Below are 25,881 nucleotides of genomic sequence, written 5' to 3' on the forward strand. Positions count from 1 at the left end.
ACTTTTCTGTTTTTGTTTTGATGTTGTTTTATAGTTCGTAAAAGAAAGAGTGACTGAAAATAGTGCTAGAAGTGGCCACTGCAAATTCTGTGGGCTGTAACATTCTTACAGCCTATATACACATCATGAATCACATCCCTGAGAAAGATGTCCCTTGTGACGTATTCCTTTGATCTAAAATCTAAAAGGACAGTCGTCAGCTAGTCAGCTCCTTGTAAATGGAGACGGCAGAAGTGCTTGAAGTTTATAAAGACTCACCTAAGTAATTGATATTTTATTTCATCAAATTGCTTTCCCTTTTAAAATTCTGTGTTCTCATCTTAACTTCCCAACACTGGTAATCTAAAATTATCTTCAAAATACCTCCCAAATTTTCAGGGTTTTTTTTTCATCTTATTAGGATTATTTTAATCAGTAATCTGTAATGATAGTAAAAATATGTATGCAGCTACAGTTTAATTTCAAAGCAAAATCTCATCCAATTTTTTGACAAAGCATAGAGCTAATGAGAGTTTTTTGATGTAATTAAACATCCTTATGAAATATGTTTTTGATCATGATCTCTATTATATATATTCTATAAGTTATTAATTTATTCTTAAAATATAAGCATATTCTTGGGCCAGGGGATGTTTTGCTATGTTTTTGTTTTTGTTCATAGATTTAACTTAGTGACTTTGACAGGTTAACCCAGAGGTCTTTTACATGTAGTGATTTGTAATTACGTGTGATTATGCTAAGCACAGATACAAGTCATGCACTGGGCAACTGTTGTACATGGGTGATTAACTTTGATAATGAGCAAGCGTGGCCCTCCATCTAGCATCAGCATCTTGGTGCTGCAATCACAAACTGCTCTTTACTCAGTAGTAAAGTGACTCTTCCTTATAACTTATATATTTGTCTCACTGTCCTTTTTTAAACCTGTTTCTCTGTGGACAGCTACAAAGTAGGCTAAGACTGAGGGTGCTCAGCTGTCATAGGAGTCAGCAAAGCACAAGGAAGCGCCACACATCCAGTGTGCTTAGCCACTCAGTCATGTCCAGCTCTTTGGACTGCAGCCTGCCAAGTTCCTCTGTCCATAAAATTTTCCAGACAAGAACACTGGAGTGGTTTTCTGTTTCCTCCTCCAGGGGATCTTTCCAATCCAGAGATCGAACCTGATCTCCTGTGTCTGCTGCATTGCAGGTAGATTCTTTACTAGCTGAGCCATTGAGGAAGCCCCTCTTTACTCAGTGGTACCTCTCAAAACAAGAAAGAGCTATTTCTATGTAAAAAATATTTATTTAAGAAGGAAGCTGGCTAGGAGTGCATGCTGCTAATGAAAGTGAAGAAGTCAGAATTTTCAGGCATGGCTTTTACAGCAAGATGTGACTCTTGACTCATTGGCCTGTATAGAATAGTGCTATTTCCATATTTATCTTGAGGTGTTGTCTGTCGCGAATATCAAGGGTATATATTGTAGTCTTAATTTCCCCTTTTTTTTTATTATATTCTAGTTAGTCTCTAACTTTTCAAAAGGAATTTTAGAAAGAATTTATTGCTTCTGTATTTTTAGAAAGAATGTATTGCTTCTGTAGTTTCAAAGAAAAGATAGATTAAAAAGGTTAATTATGTACAGAATGGAGGCCATTAACTGGCAGCATTGGAATCAGAAAGAGCCCTTGGATACATGTAATCTTATCTGTATTGTAATTGTCTAAGTTTGAAACATTTGCTAAAATTTTTTAAATTTAATATTTCATATAAATATCTACCAAGTAAGCCTCCATTATTTTTTACTTCTTTGAGAAAATGGAGTCAATTGCTATGCAAACAAAAGCTTCGCTTCATAAGCATCTTTTATTCCCCTGCCGTGGAAATACTCAGTTGGAGAACTTTTGAAAAAGCTAATGATCTTTTTCAGCATTTTCCTACCATTTAATATTGTGATCTTTTAAAATCTGTTAAGTAAACTGTAGAGTAGACTCAGAATTCCATGATCAAGTTTGTTTTTCTGTTTGTTTTTTACAAAATGTACATGCACATACACTTAGTCTGTTTTTTAGTCTAAACACTGAAATTTATATACTGAAGGAGAAGGCTTAAATTCATATCCATGTAAATTTGTAATATTCTTGTTTTGTTACTTATTTCCAGATTGTTTAGCAGACATGACCCACAAGCAGAAGAAGCATTAGCAAAGAGAAGGGGGAGAAACAGTCCGAATGGGAACCTCATTAGGATGCTTGTCCTTTTCTTTCTTGAAAGTGAGGTAAATTTTTAACATAGCTCTTTATTTTGTTGTATTAGATTACATTTTAAGTAAAACTATCATTTAATCATTGTAATTAGTGATATTTTTTAATCAAATGAAGACAAGACTGTTTCTTACAAAGTTACCTCCATGGATATTTTAAATTTTTGGCTGTGATGCGCAACTTGTGGGATGTTAGTTCCCTGAATGAAAGCCCATGTCCTAACCATTGGACCACCAGGAAATTCCTTACCTCCGTGGATTTGATTCCATGATAATGGGATCAGTACTCTACCTTTTTTGGGAATACCTGCATAGGTATGGATTAACATTAAATATAGGTTAGCAGTTTTTAAAGTTTTATAGTACTGCATTGCAATAGAGCATACTTTTTTTTGTTGCTTTTTGTTTTTCTTGAATTTTTATCTGTAGCTTTTAAATTATATTATTTAGGGAATTCCCTGGTGATCTAGCAGTTCACCAGGGAATTCCCTGCTGAGGGCCTGGGTTCAATCCCTAGTCAGGAAACTAAGATCCTACAAGCTGTGTGGTATGGCCAAAATAAAAAGAAAAACTGTATTATTGAAACAGTGTATGAACATTTTCAAGCTGTCAAAACCACTGGTTCTATCTTGTTTGAAAGTTATTTAAGGAAAAGGAAAAATATGAATTTGAATATAAATTAGTATTTGTGTAAGCGTATGCGACATTTCCATGTCAGTTTATCAAACAGTTAACATCCATAACATATTATCCATCAGAATCTGTTTGCACATGTGAACTTTAGTTTGCTCGTTTAGATGTTCTTTGATGTTAGAACTGTATTTCCTACTATTACATGGGGGGATGGCAGACTGATACCTGAAGCCCTGAATGAACGAACTTGGCTTAGAAATGAGTGGGAACAGAGTTGCAAATAAAGGTAGCAAAAATCTAGAAATCTAGGGCCCTGAACCTTACTTGGGGGAAGTGTATTTTTGGTTTGTATGGGAATGTCTAGGAATAAGAAAAACATAAGAGACTGGATGACTGCTCAAGTTTGAAAGTGCTGGAGAAAGTCTGTAGAAATGAGGAATTGAGAGACAAACAGGTAGTCTATAAGAAAATTAAGATCAGAGAGAGATGTAAGGATTAGTGGAAAGAGTGGGGTTAGGGCAAAGCAGAGCCAGAAAAGTGATGAAGGAATTGCTGATATTTTTTAGGTGAGTTGGGAACAGATAGAGAAAAGAATACAGTCAAAATGAAACCAACTGGAGAGTTACATTTGTGTAAAGGATGTGTTTAAGAACAGTGTATTAAATATGTATACAAATTTTGTGGAGATCTTAAAATGCCAGTTGTAATTCAGTTACTCTTGAGTTGGAATCTGAGATGCTACTTTTTGTTTATGCTTCTGGACCAGAAGTCCAGGAGCCACTTGGATACCAAGAGTCCAAAGCGTTATTTTCGTAACAAAGCAAGTGTGGATATTATTATGGAGTAAAATACAGATGCTTGTGAATGTTTAAGGTAAAACGCTAAATAGTAAATATCACACCTGTGATAGACTATTCAAATTAAACCCTTAACCCTTTACGCTTTAAAGAAATGAGATTAAAAGTATTTTGCAACAATCAAGTCCTATTTAAAATTTTGACTTTAATAGTAACAAAAATTGATAGGGATGAGATACACATATACTATTAAACTGCTGACAAGTTTGGGTAATATGGTGATCAGATTAGTTGAACTTGATTATTAATTGAAAGAAAATGCTTTGGATCTCTGAAAGCCCAAGGACCTTACTTTTTTGATGTATTAAAAGCCATAAATACTTAGTTTTACAGTTTCATCTTCTATTTATAGCAGTAATTTGTGATGTGTATTACTGCTTTATTTTTGAAATGGTATTGCTGTTTTATGTGTTTGCTGCTCTTTACTAAAATGTTACAAGAACATTAAAATATATTTCCCAGTTGTCTTCTGTGACATTCTTGTCAGCTGCAAAAACAACTGCAAATCATATTTAAGGATTTCTAGTTGATTCATGATCATAATATTGGTGTTTATGGTCTCCTGTTTCACAGGAAGCATTGTTTGTTAAAATCTTTTTTCTTATTTTGTAATACTAATGTACACCTGGAGTTGAATGCTTATTAAACCCATATTCTTGTAATATGGTGGGATTCTGATTATACGTTACTCTGAATTCCTCTGGTTTTGCTATAATGTGTATTTTAGTAATATTTTAGTCATAGGCTCATAAAAAGTTGAATTGGAAGAAACCTTAGAAATCATAAAAGTAGAATAAATCTAGCTTATAGTTGAATTATCAATCAGTTACCTAGAATTGACTGAACTGATTATCTTTCCTGTTCCTTTGTTTTACTGGGATGATGTTGTTGTTCTTTACTTGCTAAGCCCTGTCCAACTCTTTGCAACCTTATGGACTATAGCCCGCCAGTCCTCTGTCCATGGAATTTCCTGGGATGTTAAGTAGTAACATTTTAATAATAGAATTGTAAAATAGTGAATTGAAAGAAGTTTGTAGTCCATAGGGTCTTCCTCTTTTATATGTGAATTATAGGTGAAATAATCAAGATTAAGAGATCTGCCTAAATTAGTTTTTCTTTCTTTTTGTACCAAAAAGTGGCATTTTTTTTTTAATAAATTTATTTATTTTAGTTGGGGGCTAATTACTTTACAATATTGTAATAGTTTTTGCCATACATTGACATGAATCAGCCATGGGTTTACATGTGTTCCCCTTCCTGGACCCCCCACCCACCTCCCTCCCCATCCCATCCCTCTGGGTCATCCCATTGCCCCGGCCCTGAGCCCTTGTCTCATGCATCGAACATGGAATGGTGTTCTGTTTCACATATGATAATATACATGTTTCAATGCTATTCTCCCAGAACGTCCCACCCTCACCTTCTCCCTCAGAGTCCATAAAATTGTTCTATGCATCTGTGTCTCTTATTCTGTCTCGCATATAGAGTTATCGTTACCATCTTTCAAAAAAAAGTGGCATTTTTAAGCCATCACAACTTTTTTAGCAGTCATTGGTTTCAAGTGAAAAAAATACCTAGTGTATTTGGGATTGTCGTTGTTTGAAATACATGCCAAATAGTAGGATAAATGGTACTTGTGTATGGTAAGTCCACAGATTTCCCTGTAGGTAGTGTGAGCATGATACTTACTATACAAACTTTTGAAACTGATGCTTTTCAGAGTGACAAGGATGCTGTTAATAATTAGTCCAAAAAAGGTAATCATAACCCAGAACATTCCAGACAATCTAGAAGTATTGTAACTGTATTTCTAGGCATATAGAATGATAAGGCCAATTATGGCAGTGATTTAAGACAGAAATTTAACAGATATATTATGAATGTAACCACCAGGAAATTCCCCCCAGAAAAACTTTTTCTTGTGTTTTGTTTTTTTTAATGTGTTCTTCAAGATTACCAAAGCTGACTCTGTTTCAGCAGAGAATAAACCCAGTATAAGAGTATTTACAAATTTAGGCTTAATTATTTAGAATGGTTATTTGAACTGTAAATGATTTTTCATAAAAGGAATAAGTATAAGATTCCATTATACTGTGAGCTCCTTTAAAGTACTAACTGTTTGACAGAAGAGTTAACTATTTGACATGAGGTACAATATTTATGAATAACCTTGAAACCAATTAAAGACAAATGGGAACACACTGAGAAAATTTTAATTAAAGTCACCAGGAAAATGAAATTAGTTATATACAAGATTAGATGAAACTCTGTAAAATAAATTATGCTTAGATATAGCAGAGTAAAATTCACCCCACATAAATGTAATTTTAATTTATGTATATAATATAATTCTGATTATTTTGCTGTACAGTGACTCTTTATCCATTAATGAGCAACCTTTTTTGTTCATCTGTTTCAAAGGAATACAAAGAATGCTTGCACAACCTGATTTTCATGCTGTTTTTATAAAATTATGATACCAAAAACTGTTTTTAGAAAGTAAATTTTTGTTTCATTGTTAGGGTTCCAGATCCTTTTTAATCCCAGGGCTTCTTTATGGCCATTGAGAATGCCTCAAGACCTTTCTTCTTAATAGCTTCATCTTTCACTAACAATAGAAAATCCTTGGTATGAATTGTCTGAAAGACTATTGTAACATTTTACCCTATTGGCCACATAAAAAAAAATTTTTTTTTTCTCAAACATGTATCTGTCTACCTGGTATTCTTGTAGAAGTTTGAGAGTAGCAAGTTATGTGGCCATCACAGATGCCTCAAGACAGGAAGATGGTATCATGAATATTATGTCAAGCCAGTTCCTGACAGACTGTGTTGTACTGATTGCTGTTGCTAATACTGGTGAACTTAAAATTTTTAATCAAAAAATGGGCCAACATATTATCATGCCCTGCTGGTGTACACATTGAGTTTGAAACAAGAGGTTATTGGTGTTAACAGAATGCATTTTACTAAGCCACCACCTTAGTCAGAAAGAAAATGGTCCAAGACATTAGCATCTATATTGAAAATACACACACAAAAAATTTCCAGAACAATGACAGCATTCCTGAGTTAAATTTTAATATGCTATCATTTAAGGCATAGAAAAATCATCCTTAAAAATGCCAATACTAGGGGAATCACAATATTTAAAGCCTTGAATTGTGCCAACAATTCATCCAACTGAAAACCTCAGGCTAAAAATGTCAAAATGAATGAGACATTACCAATTGACCAGGACAATGCAAAGTAAATGATTATGAATTCATTCCAGTAGAGTTAAGTATCCCATTCCCTCACGGAAGACAAAAATAGGGAAAAAATTTTTGAGACTTTTTTAGTAGAAATCTGAAATATGTTAAAGACAAGAGAGAGCAACAAAGGCTGGTGAAAGGAGTAAGCTATCAGTAATAATTAAGTGACTGCCCTTTAGTAGAGCTTATTTCTCACTTTAGAAATGCTGGTCCAGGCATTGGGATATAGACATTAGGCTGAGAAGCAAAATCGTGAATAAATACGTCAGTAATTTATGGGTACCTGTAGGGACAGGGAACTTCTGCACTCAAAATACAAAGTGCATACCTACAATTAGCCTGCCTGACTATATATCCCCCTTTCCACTTTCTTCACAACCAAGGAAGCTAGGACCTTGCGATCAGACTCAAGAAAAGCATTCTAGCTACTAGTATTCTTCAGTCTGGGCTCATTTTTATATATATATATATATATATATATATATATATATGTATGTATGTATGTATGCTGGTACCCAAGAAACTGAAACCTGAAAATAAAATACCATGAAAAAGAAGCACAAGGCCTGACATACGAAAATTTTTTATTAATGCCCCCAAATACAATAAGAAGTAATTATGAAAGAGGAAGAGAGTTCTTAGAAATTAACATGATTTTCAAAATGTGGGGGAAAAGTGGATCATTAAATGACCTGAATTGACATAACCAAAGATTGGCTATAGATCAAGGGATTTTTTTCCAGGAAGGAAACAATTTTTTCCAAAGGAGGAAAGATAATAAAAGTATGAGAGAGAAATTAAGAAATAGGGGGTACAGATTAAGAAAGTTTGTTATATTGTCTAGTAGAAACTCTAAAGAAAACAGAGAATGAAGGGGGGGAACTAAACAAAGGATATGTAGTTAAAATGTTTACTACCTTTGTATCCTATAAGCAAAGTATTACTTGAGGAAGTTTTTTAGCAAAGTGAAAAATTGATGCAAAAACAGGAAAATAAGGAATATAAGAAATATTGATGAACAAATAAGTCTAGGAATCAAGCTAAACAATATGGCTGTTAAGCTTAAGGAAAATAAAATTGTAAAATTTTGGTGATGATGGTGATGGAAAAAACAAGTTAGGAAAAAAACTCTGCAGGGAGCACAGATTTAAAAAAGATAACTTCATTAGTAGAGCACAGGGGAAGCAGATGCCAACACCTGCAATCTCAATAAATGTAAATGGACTAATATGCTTTATTTAAAAGGCAAGTTATCATAAAGGGTTGAAATAAAGAGATTAAATGTTTACAAATACACCTTAATCAAAAATTTAACACAGAAAGTGAACTGGGTAGATACTGGATGTAATTAACAAATGCTTATAAAAAGCTGAAGGAGCAATGTCATATGTAAGTCCAGAATTCAGAACTAAAAGGGACAAGGAGGATATGTATAGAAGGTATAATCTGCCAAAAATATAATTGTTAACTTTTTATACCTATTGTATAGATATGGTTAAGTATGTCAAGCATAAACTCAGGTTTACTCAGTATTTTTTTTAATTTTGGTGAAACAGTTTAGCATTTTAGCTACTAGTAAGTGTACTTGTTCATTGGCATTAAATACATTCACGTGGATGTCCAGGTGTAACTACCATCAATTTCTCGAACTTTTTCAAAATCTTCCCTATATTGAAACTCTATACCCACTAAATAGTAACTCCATTTCAGCATAGACTTAGTAGCCTATTTAAAAAAAAAAAAACTATTGGTTTTTCTATTTTCTGCTGCTAATTTTCATTTTTGTTACCAGGTTGTGCACTATATTTGTGCCTGTCACTGTTGGAATGATGTTACTAATGGTCTAGGGATATTTTCCTAGGATATGTGATTTAGAAAGTTTGACTGTATCTGGCTGCAAACCTTTGCCCATCTTCTTTCTGAACAGAGATGCTAATCAGTATTATCTACTCTGGCTTTGACAAAAAAACATTGGGAAACTGTGGATGTTGAGTGTGCATGGGTGTGTACATAGTTTCCTGAGGCATTTCAGAAAACAGAATGTGAGATTTAAAATGCAATGGAAATGAAGTACAGAATTCAAGAGGTGAAATGAGGCAGAGCTTTAAATAGGTCATCAGAATTTACATAGAAGTTAAGAATAATGATAGAATTAGGAATGAGGAAGAAAAGCAACTCACCTGCAAAATGTACCAAGATATCAGTAGATAACCAGTAGGTCTACTAAGGTGACTTTCACATTTTCAGACCCCTCCTCATAATGTAAAACTATTTTCTCTCACAAATACAAGAACATATGACTGATATATAAAATAGTACTTAACATTCTGTGTGTTAACATTCTATTCCACACTCTTTTTTACTGTTTCATTTTTTTTAAACTTTGATCTCAACACATTAAATTATATTAACAGCCAGTGAATGGCTTGCAATCCTAAAGTTTGAAAAATGCTGCTCTAGAAAGTGGTTGTCATGCGACTCAAAGGTAGTAGAACTTTCATACAAGGATAGAGAAGTTAATTTTAAGTAGCAGAAACTAGAACATGGCCAACACCTCTACTGAACTTTTCTAAAGAGATTAATATTCTTCACAGTTTAGTGACTCACAGGCAGAAAAGAGTTGAGTGTGAAATGTTTGATGAGGAACTTTAGAGCATTTGTTTACTGTGGGAACAAGGATTCCAAAGAAAATAGTAAAGTAATAAGCAGCAAAAAGTGAAGGTGTGGTGAAATGACAGATTCACTGAATTAAGTGGAAATTAGAGGGGGAAAGCAGAGATATGGAGTAACTTACATTTTGACCTTTACGAAGAAAACAGAGATAAAAAGTAAGGCTGGTACCAATGTTTCAAATGAAATTATGGGAGAAAGTAATTGATTTTTTTTTTTTTTTTAAAGTTTGTTATAGAGAGAGATAAACCAAAAGTAATGAATAGTGGCATAAATCCAAATGTAACTTCAGGAATTCTGTTAACTAGTTGTCCTCTCAGTTTACTCATTAAAGATAATGCCGTTGGGCTAGAAGATCCTTAACCTTACTATTATTTTAAAAAATTGATTGAGTCTATATATTGTATCCCCATTATCAGTAGTGGAAAGCAAATGTGTGTGTATGTGTATGTATATTCTCTAAGTGGCTCTTGAAAACATTGTCAACAGTTTTAATTATAAACAAAATGGCTGAATAACTCAATATATTAGTAGTAGTTTCTTCATTAAATGTTCTTCAGTCACATTTGATTTGTTATTTTTAGTTACATGAACATGCCGCCTACTTGGTGGACAGTTTGTGGGAGAGCTCTCAAGAACTGTTGAAAGACTGGGAATGTATGACAGAATTGCTATTAGAAGAACCTGTTCAAGGAGAGGAAGGTACAGTATTTTGATAAGTTGATTTACATATTGTTTTGGGTTCCCTTTAATAATCATAGCATCCTGTATAAATGACTTCTTAAAAATGAGTATATGCAAGTATACTGTGTATCTTTTTTGCAAAGAGAACAGTTTGTTTCCTGTAACAAGCAAAGATGTCTTAAGAGTGTCTAACATCTTTCTATATTAGGACTACAACCATGCATGTCCCACAAGTTTTTAAAACCCTATAAACGTCATATAGCATTCAAGGTTTTCTTTATGCTGATTTGAGATACAAAATACTGACATACTTATTATAAAAAGAAAAAAAAATGGTTCATCCAGAGTCTTTTTGCTGTATATAAGTACTTGGCCTTTCACATACAAGGTTTAATTAGACCACAATCATCCCATCTTTCGTTATATTATTTTTTAACGTTAAAATCAGGAAGCCAACAATAAAGTTACTTACTTAGCTGTTCAAGAAATAGGGAGGGAACTTCCCTGGTGGTCCAGTGGCTAAGACTCCACACTCCCAGTGCAGGAGTCCTGGGTTTGATCCCTCATAGGGGAACAAGACCTCATATGCTGCACCTAAGAGTTCATATGCTGCAACTGAGACCCAGCACAGCCAAATAAATATTAAGAAAAAGAAGAAATATGGAGAAATAATTGCTATACTGATAATTTCTGAAGTATGCATCTTAATGTTACACTTTGTGTAAGAACATGAACAGCAGACTGGATGTGTATACTTAATAAGACATTCATCTTCTAAAAGCTTATATGAATATTAGCTCCTTGAAGCTAGCAATGCTTTTTCTTCTGTATAGCTTGTTTTTCAGTCTAGTCCAGAATATTGTTCAGTCAATAGGTCATATCTGACTCTGCAACCCTATGGACTACAGCACACCAGGCTTCCCTGTCCTTCATCATTTCCTGGAGTTTACTCAAATTCATGTCATTGAGTTGGTGATGCTATATAATCATCTCATCCTCTGTCACCCCCTTTTCCTCCTGCCCTCAGTCTTTCCCAGCATCAGGGTCTTTTCCAGTGAGTCCACTCGTTGAATCAGGTGGCCAAAGCTTTGGAGCTTCACTTTCAGCTTTAGTCTCTCCAATGAATATTCAGGGCTGATTTCCTTTAGGATTGACTGGTTTGATCTCCCTGCTGTCCAAGGGACTCAAGAGTCTTCTCCAGCACCACAATTCAACAGCATCAATTCTTCACCGCTCAGCCTTTATGGTCCAACTCTCACATCCATATATAACTACCAGAAAAACCATAGCTTTGACTAGACAGACCTTTGTCAGCAAACTGATGTCTCTGCTTTTTAGTACACTGTCTAGGTTTGTCATAGCTTTTCTTCCAAGAAGCAAGCGTCTTATGATTTCATGACTGCAGCTGCAGTCCGCACTGATTTTGGAGCCCAAGAAAATAAAATCTGTCACTGTTTCCATCGTTTCCCCATCTGTTTGTCATGAAGTGATGGGACCGGTTGCCATGATCTTAGTTTTTTGAATGTTGAGTTTTAAGCCAACTTTTTCACTCTCCTCTTTCACTTTCATCAAGAGGCTCTTTAGTTCCTCTTCACTTTCTGCCATAAGGGTGGTGACATCTGCATATCTAAGGTTATTGATATTTCTCCCGGCAATCTTGATTCCAGCTTGTGCTTCATCCAGCCTTGCTTTTCTCATGATGTACTCTGCATGTAAGTTAAATAAGCAAGGTGACAATATACAGCCTTGATGTGCTTCTTTCCTAATTTGAACAGAGTCCGTTGTTCCATGTCCGATTCTAACTGTTGCTTCTTGGCCTGCAAATAGGTTTCCCAGGAGGCAGGTAAGGTGGTCTGGTATCCCCATCTCTTTAAGAATTTTCCACAGTTTGTTGTGATCCACATAGTCAAAGGGTTTAGCATGGTCAGTGAAGCAGAAATAGATGTTTTTCTGGAATTCTCTTGCTTTTTCTATGATTCTATGGATGTTGGATACTTCACCTTCTTATATTTCTTTTTATTTGGGATGGTTTTGGTCACTGCCTCCTGTACAGTGTTACAGATCTCTGTCCACAGTTCTTGAGGCACTCTGCCTACCAGAGCTAATCCTTTGACTCTATTTGTTACCTACGCTATATAATAATAAGAAATTTGATTTAAGTCATACCTGAATGGCCTAGTGGTTTTCCTCACAGAAGTAGTTTAAAAAATGACTATTTCATGTAATCTATATGAATTCCTAGAATGGAGATGATACCTTTATGTGAGGCTTGTAATGAGCTTTAGAATTGAAAGAAACAGATTCAGATATCTAATTATCCTTTGTTACTTAGATCGTGTTTTTTCTGTTCCTTAGATTACTTTTCTTTAAAACATAGATTCTTTTTCTTATTTTCTTAAATAGTTGTTGTGAGGATTAAATGAAATAGTTTACTATTGATTCTCCATTCTTTTTTTTTTCCTACTTTTCTGCGTGGTTCAGCTCTCTGGTATATGAGCAGAATTAGCCATTACCTGCAATCCATTACCTTTACTGAATAGTGACCATCCCTTAATGTTCTTTCCAAGCAGTAATGCTAATTCTTAACCACCAGACCACCAGGGCAGTCCTTGGTATTGTTAAATTTTTACTCTCATTTAAATATATAAAACATATCATTCAGAAAATAATTACCATGACTGTTAGTCATCAAGGTGTTCTAGATGGATCTGCCTTCTTAAAATAAGTATGTATTATTATTAGATTTTCTTTGTGGTTTAAGTTTAGTTGACGTTGGATTTAACTTGCCCCCAGTTGGCTTGGTTTGGTTTAATTTTTGATTTTAACTAGAAAAGCAGATTGTAAAATGGGGGAAATTTTTTAAATCAACCACAATTTCAGGGTATGGTTGACTCTGGAAAGGCATGACTGGAGAATTTATTCATAACGAGTGCAGAACTATTTTGAAATCCTGACTCAACTTTTTTTCATACATTTGTCCATTTGCATGCTGTACCACATATAAGCTTTGGTGTGGAATGACATCCAAATCAATATTCTGAGCTGCTGTTTTGCTGTATTTTATATAATAAAATGCCATTGTAACTTATTTTCTTAAGACTAATTAGAAGTTAAGTTGTACTTCAGGTAAGTGAAGTTTGATAGATATTCTAGTGTGTGAGTGTCTAGTTAGCAGTTGCAAATATAGGACTAAAATTTTTTCAAAACAGTTATCAAAAACTACCAATAGAAATTTAAATCATAGCTGCTATATGTCCAAACAAAATCACCAGTCAGAAAGGTAAATGCACCCCTGAGTGCATAGTAACACTATTTACAGTAATCAAGATGTGGAAACAACCTTAATGTTCATCAGCAGATGAATGGATGAAAAAGATGTGGTGCATGTGTACAATGGAATACTACTCAGCCATAAAAAAGAATGAATGTCATTTGCAGCTACATGGATGGACCTAGAGATTACCATACTATGTGAAGTAAGTCAGAAAGAGCAAAACAAATACCATACGATACCACTTATATGTGGAATCTAAAATATGACACACGTGAACTTATCTATGAAACAGAAATGGACTCACAGACATAGAGAACAGACTTGTGGTTGCTGATTGGGCAGGGCGTTGAATTGGGAATTTGGGACTAGCAGATGCAGACTACTGTATAAAGGTGAAGTCACTCGGTCATGTCCAACTCTTTGCGACCCCACGGACTGTAGCCCACCAGGCTCTTTCGTCCATGGGATTTTCCAGGCAAGAATACAGGAGTGGTTGCCATTTCCTTCTCCAGGGGATCTTCCCGACCCAGGGATCAAACTCTGGTCTTCTGCATTGCAGGCAGACTCTTTACCATCTGAGCCACCAGGGAATCCCACCTGTATGTAGAATGGATAAACAATAAGGTCCTATTGTATAGCACAGGGAACTGTTAGTATATTCAATATCCTATAATAAACCATAATGGAAAAAAAATAAATCACAACTTCTATAAGACTACTTTGCAGTGTTTTTAAGAGATGGTTGTTTGTGAGGATATATGTGTATTCTACAACAAAATCAAATTGCTGGTTAAATGTTTTAGTGTAATGTGAAGGTCTGGATAACAGGTAATCAGGCAAAAACAGGGCCATAGCTAAGTTATTTAACCTCTCTGGGTCTTAGCTTCTTCATTTATTAAGAAAAGTCTTGTTGATTAGATAAACTTCTGTGGTCATTTAAGGTTAGATTTCTGTGACCCAGTTGAGGCTGAGGTAACGTGGATAAGTGGAATTCTTCAGGTAGGGAGTCATTAATTCGGTTATAATATGAACATATTTGTTGACCACCTTCTATGTGCTGTTATACCAAGCATTGCAAAAGTAGTCTTAAGCAGGGACAGCTCACTGCCCATATGGAGCTTACATTCAAGTGGGGATGATAGACCAGAACTAAGTGGTCAGATTTAAGGGACTAGATCTGATAGACAGAGTGCCTGATGAACTATGGACAGAGGTTTGTGACATTATACAGGAGACAGGGATCAAGACAATCCCCATGGAAAAGACATGCAAAAAAGCAAAATGGCTGTCTGAGGAGGCCTTACAGATAGCTGGGAAGAGAAGAGAAGCGAAAAGCAAAGGAGAAAAGGAAAGATATTCCCATCTGAATGCAGAGTTCCAAAGAATAGCAAGGAGAGATAAGAAAGCCTTCCTCAGCGATCAATGCAAAGAAACAGAGGAAAACAACAGATTGGGAAAGACTAGAGATCTCTTCAAGAAAATCAGAGATACCAAAGGAACATTTCATGCAAAGATAGGCTCGATAAAGGACAGAAATGGTATGGACCTAACAGGAGAAGAAGATATTAAGAAGAGGTGGCAAGAATACACAGAAGAACTGTACAAAAAAGATCTTCACGACCCAGATAATCACAATGGTGTGATCACTCACCTAGAGCCAGACATCCTGGAATGTGAAGTTAAGTGGGCCTTAGAAAGCATCACTACGAACAAAGCTAGTGCAGGTGATGGAATTCCAGTTGAGCTATTTCAAATCCTCAAAAGTGATGCTGTGAAAGTGCTGCACTCAATATGCCAGCAAATTTGGAAAACTCAGCAATGGCCACAGGACTGGAAAAGGTCAGTTTTCGTTCCAATTCCAAAGAAAGGCAATGCCAAAGAAAGCTCAAACTACCGCACAATTGCATTCATCTCACACGCTAGTAAAGTAATGCTCAAAATTCTCCAAGCCAGGCTTCAGCAGTACGTGAACCGTGAACTTCCAGATGTTCAAGCTGGTTTTAGAAAAGGCAGAGGAACCAGAGATCAAATGGCCAACATCCGCTGGATCATCGAAAAAGCAAGAGAGTTCCAGAAAAATATCTATTTCTGCTTTATTGACTATGCCAAAGCCTTTGACTGTGTTGATCACAATAAACTGTGGAAAATTCTGAAAGAGATGGGAATACCAGACCATCTGACCTGTCTCTTGAGAAACCTGTATGCAGGTCAGGAAGCAACAGTTAGAACTGGACATGGAACAACAGACTGGTTCCAAATAGGAAAAGGAGTACGTCAAGCCTGTATATCGTCACCCTGCTTATTTAACTTCTATGTAGAGTACATCATGAGAAACGCTGGGCTGGAAGAAACACAAGCTGGAATCAAGATTGCTGGGAGAAATATCAATAACCTCAGATATGCAGATGACACCACCCTTATGGCAGAAAGTGAAGAAGAACTAAAGAGCCTCTTGATGAAAGTGAAAGAAGAGAGTGAAAAAGGCAGCTTAAAGCTCAATGTTCAGAAAACTAAGATCATGGCATCTGGTCCCATCACATCATGGGAAATAGATGAGGAAACAGTGTCAGACTTTATTTTTTTGGGCTCCAAAATCACTGCTGATGGTGATTGCAACCATGAAATTAAAAGACGCTTACTCCTTGGAAGGAAGGTTATGTCCAACCTAGATAGCATATTTAAAAGCAGAGACATTGCTTTGCCAACAAAGGTCCGTCTAGTCAAGGCTATGGTTTTTCCAGTGGTCATGTATGGATGTGAGAGTTGGACGGTGAAGAAAGCTGAGCGCCGAAGAATTGATGCTTTTGAACTGTGGTGTTGGAGAAGACTCTGGAGAGTCCCTTGGACTGCAAGGAGATCCAACCAGTCCATCCTAAGGGAGATGAGTCCTGAGTGTTCACTGGAAAGACTGATGTTGAAGCTGAAACTCCAATACTTTGGCCACCTCATGTGAAGAGTTGACTCATTGGAAAAGACCCTGATGCTGGGTAGGATTGGGGGCAGGAGGAGAAGGGGACGACAGAGGATGAGATGGTTGAATGGCATCACTGACTCGATGGACATGGGTTTGGGTAGACTCCGGGAGTTGGTGATGAACAGGGAGGCCTGGCGTGCTGCAATTCATGGGGTCGCAAAGAGTCGGACACAACTGAGTGACTGAACTGAACTGAACTGAACTGAACTGAAGTGGTCAGAATAATTTCAAAAGTTAGTAAGTACCTGTAATAGGTGATAACAATAAGAAGGGGACCGTCTTTAGATTGAATCTCAAAAGGAGATTTTGTCTAAGGATTCCATCCATGAGCCAGGAATTTAAAGGATATGGGGTCTAGCCTTTAGAAAAAAATAGGTGTCTAGATAGAGGAAATGGTAATTGCAGAGTGTATAGCATGAATGATATTGTTATATTCCAAAAGCTGCAATAGCTGGAGCACGGTGGGTCAACGGCACTAGATGATAGAGGCAGAGGCCTGATGATGTAGAATGTTTAAGTTCATAAGTGGATTTATTTAGTTTATTGTAAGTGTAATAGGAAGCCGCTGAAAGATTTTAAACAGGGAAGTGTTGTGATCGCATTCGTATTTTAAGAAAAATGCTTTTTGTTAACATTTTTGGAATAGGCAAAAGATCAGTTAGATAACTGTTGCAGTGGTCTCTATGGAAAATGATAATAAAAATACAAAAGATGTAGATAAATTATGGAAATAAAAAGCCCTTGTGAGTTTTTAAAATTGTGGATAGGAAGGGGACAAAAGCAGAAAGAGCAAGAGTGACAACAAGCTGTATAAAAAGAATGGTAAGAGATAACTGTACACTATAGAAGACCCAGTAAAGAGGGTGTTCAAGAGAGCTATGGTTAATAATATCAAATATTACAGACGAGAAGAAAAAGGACTGTGCAGAGACCATTAGCTTTAAGTGAAGATTTAGATTATCAGTGACTTTTTAGTGTTTCCTTTCAGTAGTATTAAGGAGAAAAGCCGGAGTTTAAGGTGATAAGACTGAAATCAGTAATGAGGAAATTGAGATGATGTGTAAAGAGATTTCTGAAAACTTAAAAATTTGTGAGGTTATTTGATAATTCATAGAGCAAACAGCACCCATTCCTTTTGGCCATTGTGGCTATTTGGCTCTCAACTGTGGCTTAAGGCTTGCTTGTTTTCACTTTTAAATTTCGATTGTTTTGAGTTTGCCATATCAAAATGAATGATTTCAAATTATACACTAATAAAGCTGATGGCATTAGACACTGTATAAGGTTGAGTTATTCTTCAACACTAATTTATAGATTTTAGTGTATAATAGAGTATATCTATATTTGATAAGGTTTTCTTTGTCCTCACTTTCCACAGAACTAGATTTTTTTTTCATAAATAATAGAAAATGCATTTATTGGGTTGGCCAGCGAGTTCATTCAGGTTTTTCTGTAAGCCGTTACAGAAAAACCCAAACGAACTTTTTGGCTGACCCAGTAGTTCATAGTCTTGTCATTCCTTTATCCCCAGCCAAATGTGAAAAAATAAGAAATTCTAGAATCATAAAGTAGAAACTTTGATTGTTTTATTGCATGGGAAGTTTTTTCATATTATTAAGCATTGAATTAGAGAGTATAAATGGAAAGCTGAAGCTGTCTCTGTGGTTTTAGTAAGACAAGCTAAAGTTCATGTGTTTTTCCTATCAGTTAAAGTGTTAAAAATGATTGAATTAAGATGTACATACATATTCCTGTTCAGGGTGATTTTGGTATAGAATACAAAACTAAGATGTAACGCCTTTGTTTGCCTTTTCGTTGGTGTTGCACCAGCTTATTTTGAAATAATCAATATAGACGTCTCAGCTTCCAAAGCTTATTATTTTTTCTTTATGCCTAGTTCTGTCTCTATAATCCCCATATCTATTGGTCTTATTTTTTTAATTTGTCTTTAGCATAAATAAGTATACAGAGAACACGAGGAAGGAGACAAAGATAAAATGAAACTATTCAAATTAGTTTCAAAATGTTTTTAAATATATATATAGGAATGAATTCAATAAGGAAAGTACAGAATCAATCTGAAGAAAATCATAATGTTTCATTAAATAATGTCAAATACGATCTTATAAATGTAGAGTTATATCATGTTCCTGGCTGGAAAGATGATTAAAATGTCAGTTCTTCCCAACATAATGTATAATTTTCTTAAAAATACCAGTTCAAATTCCAGTGCATTTGAGAGAGTTCTGAAAGGTGAGGTGAGAAAATGAGCTAAGCATAATGATTTTAAAACTTATATAGACTTAGTAAAGTAAGTCCAACAGAGAAGATAAATGTCATATGATATTAGGTATATGTGGAATATTTTTTTTAAAGGGTACAAATTAACAGTCTGCAAAACAGAAATACAGTTACAGATGCAAAAAACAAACATGGTTACCAGAAAGTTGAGGCAGATAGATTGAAAGATTGGGATTGACATATACACACCGCTATATATAAAATAGATAATAATGGCCTACTGTATAGCACAGGAAACTACTTAGTACTCTTTAGTGGCCTATATGAGAAAAGAATCTAGAAAAGAGTGGAGAGGTATATATATATATATGGCTCACTTTGCTGTACACCTGAATTAACACAACACTGTAAATCAACTATACTCCAATAAAAATTAAAAATTAAAGTTTATGCAGAATTTCAGGCATATGTTATAAAGACAGTATAGCATAGTGCTTAAGAGCATAAACCTTGAAGTCAGACTACCTGGGTTCATATCTTGGGTCTACTACTAATTGAGTGCTTTGAAAAGTTATTTATAACTGTGCCTTACATATAGAAAATACTTAATAAATTGTTTGCTACTAGCTTTATAGAAATTAGAAATTTTTTAGGAAAAGGATTAGATAAGGGAAATTTGTCCAACTGAATATTCAAATTAGTTGAATTAAGGTGTATTATAACATTATAAAGTTGCTGTAATCAAAACAGCATGGCTTTATAACACTGAAACTAAAGAATCCAGAAATATTAATAGATCAAAGTATATAGGAGCATCTAAAACATGTTAAAAGGTGACATTTCAAATAAACCAAGGAAAGCTGGTTTTCTTTAACAGTGGTGGGGGCATCATTGAGCCCATCTGGTGGGGGTAAACAAACCCATACCTGAAATTAATACTATCAGCAGAATAAATTTAAGATAGATTAGAGATGTAAAAGCAAACAACAGAGACAGAGAAGAAAACATACTTCTTTAATCTCTGGGAGAAAGGAGCTTTTTGAAAGCAATGTCAGAAACCCAAAAGACTTTTATTTTAATCTCTATGAGATGATAGATGTTAGCTAAACTTACTGTGGTAATCATTTCACAATGTATGTAAATTAAATCATTGTGTGGTACAACTTAAACCTGGATGGTATTGTATGTCAGTTGTCTCTCCAAAAAAAAAAACAACCCCTGGAAAGCATAGAGAGAAATCTGAAAGTCATAAAACAGATCAGTATAGATATGACTCTGTAAAAGTTAACTATTTCTGACAAAAGATACCATGACAAGTCTAAAACCAAAAGAGCAAACTGTGAGAAAATATTTGCATCATTTAAGACAAAGTTAATGCTACTGATATGTAAGAATCCAAGAAAGGTGTATAACAATAGAAAAATTAGCAGAGAATAAACAGAAAAATCTCCCAAAATTTTTTTAACTAATAAACAAGAAAATGCACTCCACTAATTATGCAGGAGCAAAATAAGAAATACCACTTTCAGTGATTGGATTGGCAAAAATTAAAGGAACTTATAACACCCAGTGTTGGCAGGGATAAGAGGACTCAAACATTGTCATCATTGCAGTTGGAGGTGTGGACTGCAGTAAGTAACCTTATTGATTTGTCAGTACCAAGATTTTAACCTTTGACTCATTTCTCCTTCTCTTGACATTTATTCTGCAGAAATAGAAGTGTTAGTTACATAAATATGTATGTATTTATGATACTTGTTATTGAATTTTTTATAAATGTGAGAAGAATTTGGGGAAAATTAGAGTGAATGTTAATAGAGAAGGTTGAATAAACTGTGGAACACAAATTATGTAATAACTTGTAATTATTTAAGGTAAAATTATTCATATGTGTCATATGACTTGAAAGATACTCAAAATCTATTGTTAATTTTTTTTTTACTAAAGAAAGCAAAAGATATGTAAACTTTGAAATGATACAGAAGGAAATTTTTGGCATTGTGTAATTCAGAAGTATGATATTACAAAAGATTAGGTATTAGAAGAAACTGGAGGTTATCCTCTTTTTCTTTACTTGTATATCTCTTTCTTATTTGACTTATGACAGGCACATATCATTGAAAAGATAAAAAGGACAAAGAATAGAACTTCACCTTAGTCTTTAAGTAATAGGTTGCAGGTTTATTTTTTTTTTTTGTAATTGTGTGAGTTTTTGATATGTGGCTATTATAAAACTATCTACTTATGCTAATATGTTTTGTTTGACTTTAGCAATGTCCGACCGTCAGGAGAGTGCTCTTATAGAGCTAATGGTTTGTACAATTCGTCAAGCTGCTGAGGCACATCCTCCAGTGGGAAGGGGTACCGGCAAGAGAGTAAGTTATATTAGTGAGAAATCTAAAAAAAAAAATTAACGACTTAACTGTTTCACATATTTGAATATTTACTGACGTATGTATTCCTAAAAACATGGAATTTTTGTAAATGATACATGCTGTGGTAGTACATCTTATATCCTGTCTACTCATTTTCCAAAAGTAGATTCTTTTCGTCCATGTTGCTATAGCACCTGTGCCTGCTTCTCTTCAGTATCCTAAGAATTTTCACATGCATATTTGTTTAAAGTACAGAAAGGCTCTGAAGGCAAACTATCTAGTTTTGCAAACTCTTCATTCAGCATCTATGTAATCTTTGGACAGTTGACCATTTTCTTTGTTAATTTGCTCACCCATAGTATGAGGCTAATAATGCAGGTGTTATTACTGATAGCTTACAGTGAATGATGTCGGATCCGTAATCTCTGAGGAAGGTTTAGCTTCGGGACCAGGGACCAGGCTTGATCACTCAAGACCTTTTGTGTAGCAGAGTTTTACTAAAGTGAAAAAAGACAGAGAAAACTTCTGACATACATCAGAGGGGGATGGAGAGTGCCCCCCTCACTAGTCTTAGCAAGGCCTTATATACTTTTACCAGACCCACTCCCACAACATACATCTTAAATTAACAGGATTAGAACTAACAAGTGAAAGGTCTTACCAGATCCATTCCCACAACATACATCTTAAGATAACAAGATTAGTCAGAAGGTTCTTGCTAAGAAGAAACATGTCCTCAAACAAGATACATTGTTATATTGACTAAGACAAAGCAATGTAGAAAAAGTTTGTCCTTTTCTCCTTCTTGAGAGCCCCAGACCCCTTCTTCTCAAGGGCTCTGGACCCCTTCCTCCTTGAGGACCTCAGACTCCTTATCAACCTACCTAAGGATTAGATCTTTCATTGCTATTCCAGATGAATTGAGATGATCACAGATGGAAAGACTAGCTCTGGTAGTGTGAAGAAGTAGGCAATTTCCCTTCCCCCCCCCAAAAAAAAGGAATGAAACTGGAAAAATTATCAAAACCCATATCAGGGCTCTGGAAATTCACCACAGATAAAAAATTAAAAAATTGAGAAGTATTTCTAGGCATATCTTAGAGATATTGTATGTTGAGTTCCAGACCACTACAATAAAGCAAATATTACAGTAAAGCTAGGCACATGAATTTTTTCTTTTCTCAATGTGTATAAAAGTTGTATTTATACTATACAATAGTCTATTAAGTGTACAATGCCTTATGCCTAGAAAAATGATGTACATACCTTAATTTAAAAATACTTTATTGCTTAAAGAAAAACACTATCATCTGAGCCTTCAGAAAGTTAGTCTTTTTACTGGTGGTAATTTCTTAAAGTTAGACAACAATGTTTACCTCACTGATGGACTTTTCCTTTCGAAAAATGGTTCTCAGTAGCATGTAATACTGTCTGATAGCATTTGACCCACAGTAGAAGTCTTTCATAATTGGAGTCAGTCCTCTCAAACTCTGCCACAGCCTTATCAACTAAGTATGTGTCATATTCTAAATCCTTTACTGTCATTTCAACAATCATCACAGCATTTTTGCCATGAGTAGATTACATCTCTACTCTAGGAACCACTTACTTTGCTCACCCATAAGAAGCAATTCCTCATCTGTTAAAGTGTTTATCGTGAGGTTTATACATATTTAGACTCCACTTTGAATTCTTTCTCTTATTATTTCCAGCACATCTGTAGTCTGTAGTTCCTTCCTCCACAGAACCCCTTGTACTTCTCAAAGTCATTCATAAGAGTTGAAATCAACTTCTTCAAAAATCCTGTTAATGTTGATATTTTGATCTCTTCTCCTTGAATCATGAATATTTTTAGTGCCATCTAGAATGCTGAATCCTTTTTAGAAAGTTTCCAATGGACTTTGCTCAGATTGATCAGAGGAATCACTGTCTATGGCAGCTATAGCCTTACAAAATTTTTCTTAACTAGTAAAACTTGAAAGTTGAAATTACTCCTTGATCCATGGGGCTGTAAAATGAATATTGTTAGGCGGCATAAAAACAACATTATTCTCTTTGTGCATCTCCATCAGAACTCTTGGGTGACCAGATGCATCGTCAGTGAGCAGTCATATTTTGAAAGGGATCTTTTTTTTGAGCCATAGATCTCAACAGTGGGCTTAAAATACTTGCCAAACCACCGGCTCCAGAAGTTGGTGATGGACAAGGAAGCCTGGCATGCTGCAGTCCATGGAGTCACAAAGAGTCAGACACTACTGAGCAACAGAACTGAACTGAAACCACGTTGTAAACAGATACGCTATCACCCAGACTTTGTTGCCGCATTGATAGAGCATAGGCAGGGTAGATTTAGCATAATTTATGGGGCCTTGATCCATGGGGCTGCAAAATGAATATTGTGGTAGGCAGCTTGTAGCTCAGTTGATTAAGAATCTGCCTGCAGTGCAGAAGACCCAGGTTCAATTCCTGGGTTGGGAAGATCCCCTGGAGAAGGAAATGGCAACCCACTCCAGTATTCTCCAGTATTGCCTGGAGAATCCCATGGACAGAGGAGCCTGACAAGCTACAGTCCATGGGGTCGCAAGAATCAGACATGACTTAGTGACTAAACCACTACCACTAAGGGGCCCTAGGACTCTCAGAAAGGCAAATGAACATTGGCTTCAGGTTAAAGTCACCAGCTGTATAACTATGAAAATCCTAAATGGCATCTTCTTTTAATATAATGCTATTTTATCTACATTGTAAATCTTTTGTTTAGCGTAGCCACCTTCGTTACTTGTCTTAGCTGGTTCTAGATAACTTGCTGCAGCTTCTACATCAGTACTTACTGCTTCACCTTGAAGTCTTATGTTATGGAAATGGCTTCTTTTCTTAAATCTCATGAACTAGATTCAAACTTTTCTCTTGGAGCTTCCTCACTTCTTTCAGCATAGAATTTAAGAGAGGGCCTTGCTTTGTATTAGACTTTGACATAAGGGAATGTTATATCTGGTTTGCTTTTATCAGATCACTAAAGCTGATTCCATATCCTCATAAGGTTGTTTCACTTTATTATTATTTATGTATTCACTGGAGTAGCACTTTTAATTTCTTTCAAGAACGTTTCCTTTGCATTCACAGGTTAGCTACCTGTTTGACTCATAAGGCCTAGTTTCCAACCTGTCTTAGCTTTCAACACTCCTTCCCCATTAAGCTTAGTCATGTCTAGTTTTTGTTACTCAGTTGCTAAGTCAAGTCCAAGTCTTTGAGACCCTGTGGACTGTAGCACACCAGGCTTCCCTGTGTGTTTGCTCAAACTCATGTGCATTGAGTCAGTGATGCCATCCAACCATCTCATCCTCTGTTGTCCCCTTCTCCTCCTGCCTTCAGTCTTTCCCAGCATCAGGGTCCTTTCCAATGAGTCGGCTCTTTGCATCAGGTGACCAAAGTATTGGAGCTTCAGCATCAGTCCTTCCAATGAATGTTCAGAGTTGATTTCCTTTAGGATTGACTGGTTTGATCCCCTTTGCTATCCAAGGGACTTTCAAGAGTCTTATCCAGCACACCGTTCAAACACATCAGTTCTTCAGTGTTCAGACTTCTTTATGGTCCAACTCTCACATCTGCACATGACTGTTGAAAAAACCAGAGCTTTGACTATTCAGACCTTTGTCACCAAAATGAAGTCTTGGCTTTTTAATATGTTATCTAGGTTTCTCATAGCTTCTCTTGCAAGGAGCAAACATCTTTTAAAATCATGGCTGCAGCCACCATCCACAGTGATTTTGGAGCCCAAGAAAATAAAGCCTGTCACTGTTTCCGTTGTTTCCCCATATATTTGCCATAAAGTGATGTTACCAGATGCCATGATCTTAGTTTTTTGAATGTTGAGTTTTAAGCTAGCTTTTTCACCCTGCTCTTTCACCTGCATCAGGCTTTTGATTTAAAGTGAGAAATGTGTGATGAAGCTTCTTTTCACCTGAACACTTAAGAGGCTTATTAGGGGTTAGTAGGGTTATTAATTTCAATATTGTTGAGTCTCAGGGAGTAGGGAAGCCTGAGAGGGAGAAAGATGGGAGAACAGCTAGTTGGTGGAGCAGCAGTGAGGCACAACATTCATCGAGTAAGTTCCCCAATTTATATGAGCATGGTCTCTGGCGCCCCAAAACAAATTAAGTGGTAACATCAAAGATTGTTGTTCACACCAGAACAAATATAATAATAATGATGAAAAAGTTTGAAATATTGCCAGAATTACCAAAATGTGATGCAGAAACACAAAGTGAGCAAATGCAACTGGAAAAATGGCACCAATAGACTTGCTCAAACAGAGTTGTCACAGAGTTCCAATTTGGTGGATTTTTTTTTTTTTTTAATGCAGTATCTGCAAAATATACTGAGGTGTGCTTGTATTCTTGAAAAACTGCTGAAGCTTCAGTTTAAAGCTGTAGGAGTCTACAGCCTTTTTGCCTAGGGTTACAATGCACACAACCCGCAAGCTTGATTGGTGACGTCTCTGGTTTTACCAGACTGGTACCGTATGCAAAAACCAGCATACAATTGCTGTCAGAGAGAAAAGACTCAATACATGACAAGAGGGAAAAGTCCACAACTTTGTCAACTAGAAATGGAAGAAGCACATATAAGAAAAACTTTCACCTATGACATTCAGAGATTGTATCTGCAATTGTTAAGAATA

At 35.6% G+C, this 25,881-nt stretch overlaps 1 protein-coding gene across 9 annotated transcripts in view; it reads left to right on the forward strand.

Annotated features, from left to right (window-relative positions):
• Positions 1-25,881, forward strand: part of STAG1 (STAG1 cohesin complex component) — a 483,951-nt gene that overhangs the window by 393,197 nt on the left and 64,873 nt on the right. For all 9 annotated transcript variants that reach the window (XM_081569675.1, XM_081569672.1, XM_081569671.1 and 6 more), the window contains 3 exons: positions 2,140-2,254; positions 10,237-10,354; positions 21,097-21,200. In XM_081569675.1, the coding sequence (XP_081425801.1) occupies positions 2,140-2,254; positions 10,237-10,354; positions 21,097-21,200 (337 nt within the window). The remainder of the gene's footprint in view (positions 1-2,139; positions 2,255-10,236; positions 10,355-21,096; positions 21,201-25,881) is intronic.

The sequence above is a fragment of the Giraffa tippelskirchi genome, chromosome 2, assembly GCF_054371585.1.
Source record: "Giraffa tippelskirchi isolate mGirTip1 chromosome 2, T2T-mGirTip1v1.2.pri, whole genome shotgun sequence".
Classification (NCBI taxonomy): domain Eukaryota; kingdom Metazoa; phylum Chordata; class Mammalia; order Artiodactyla; family Giraffidae; genus Giraffa; species Giraffa tippelskirchi.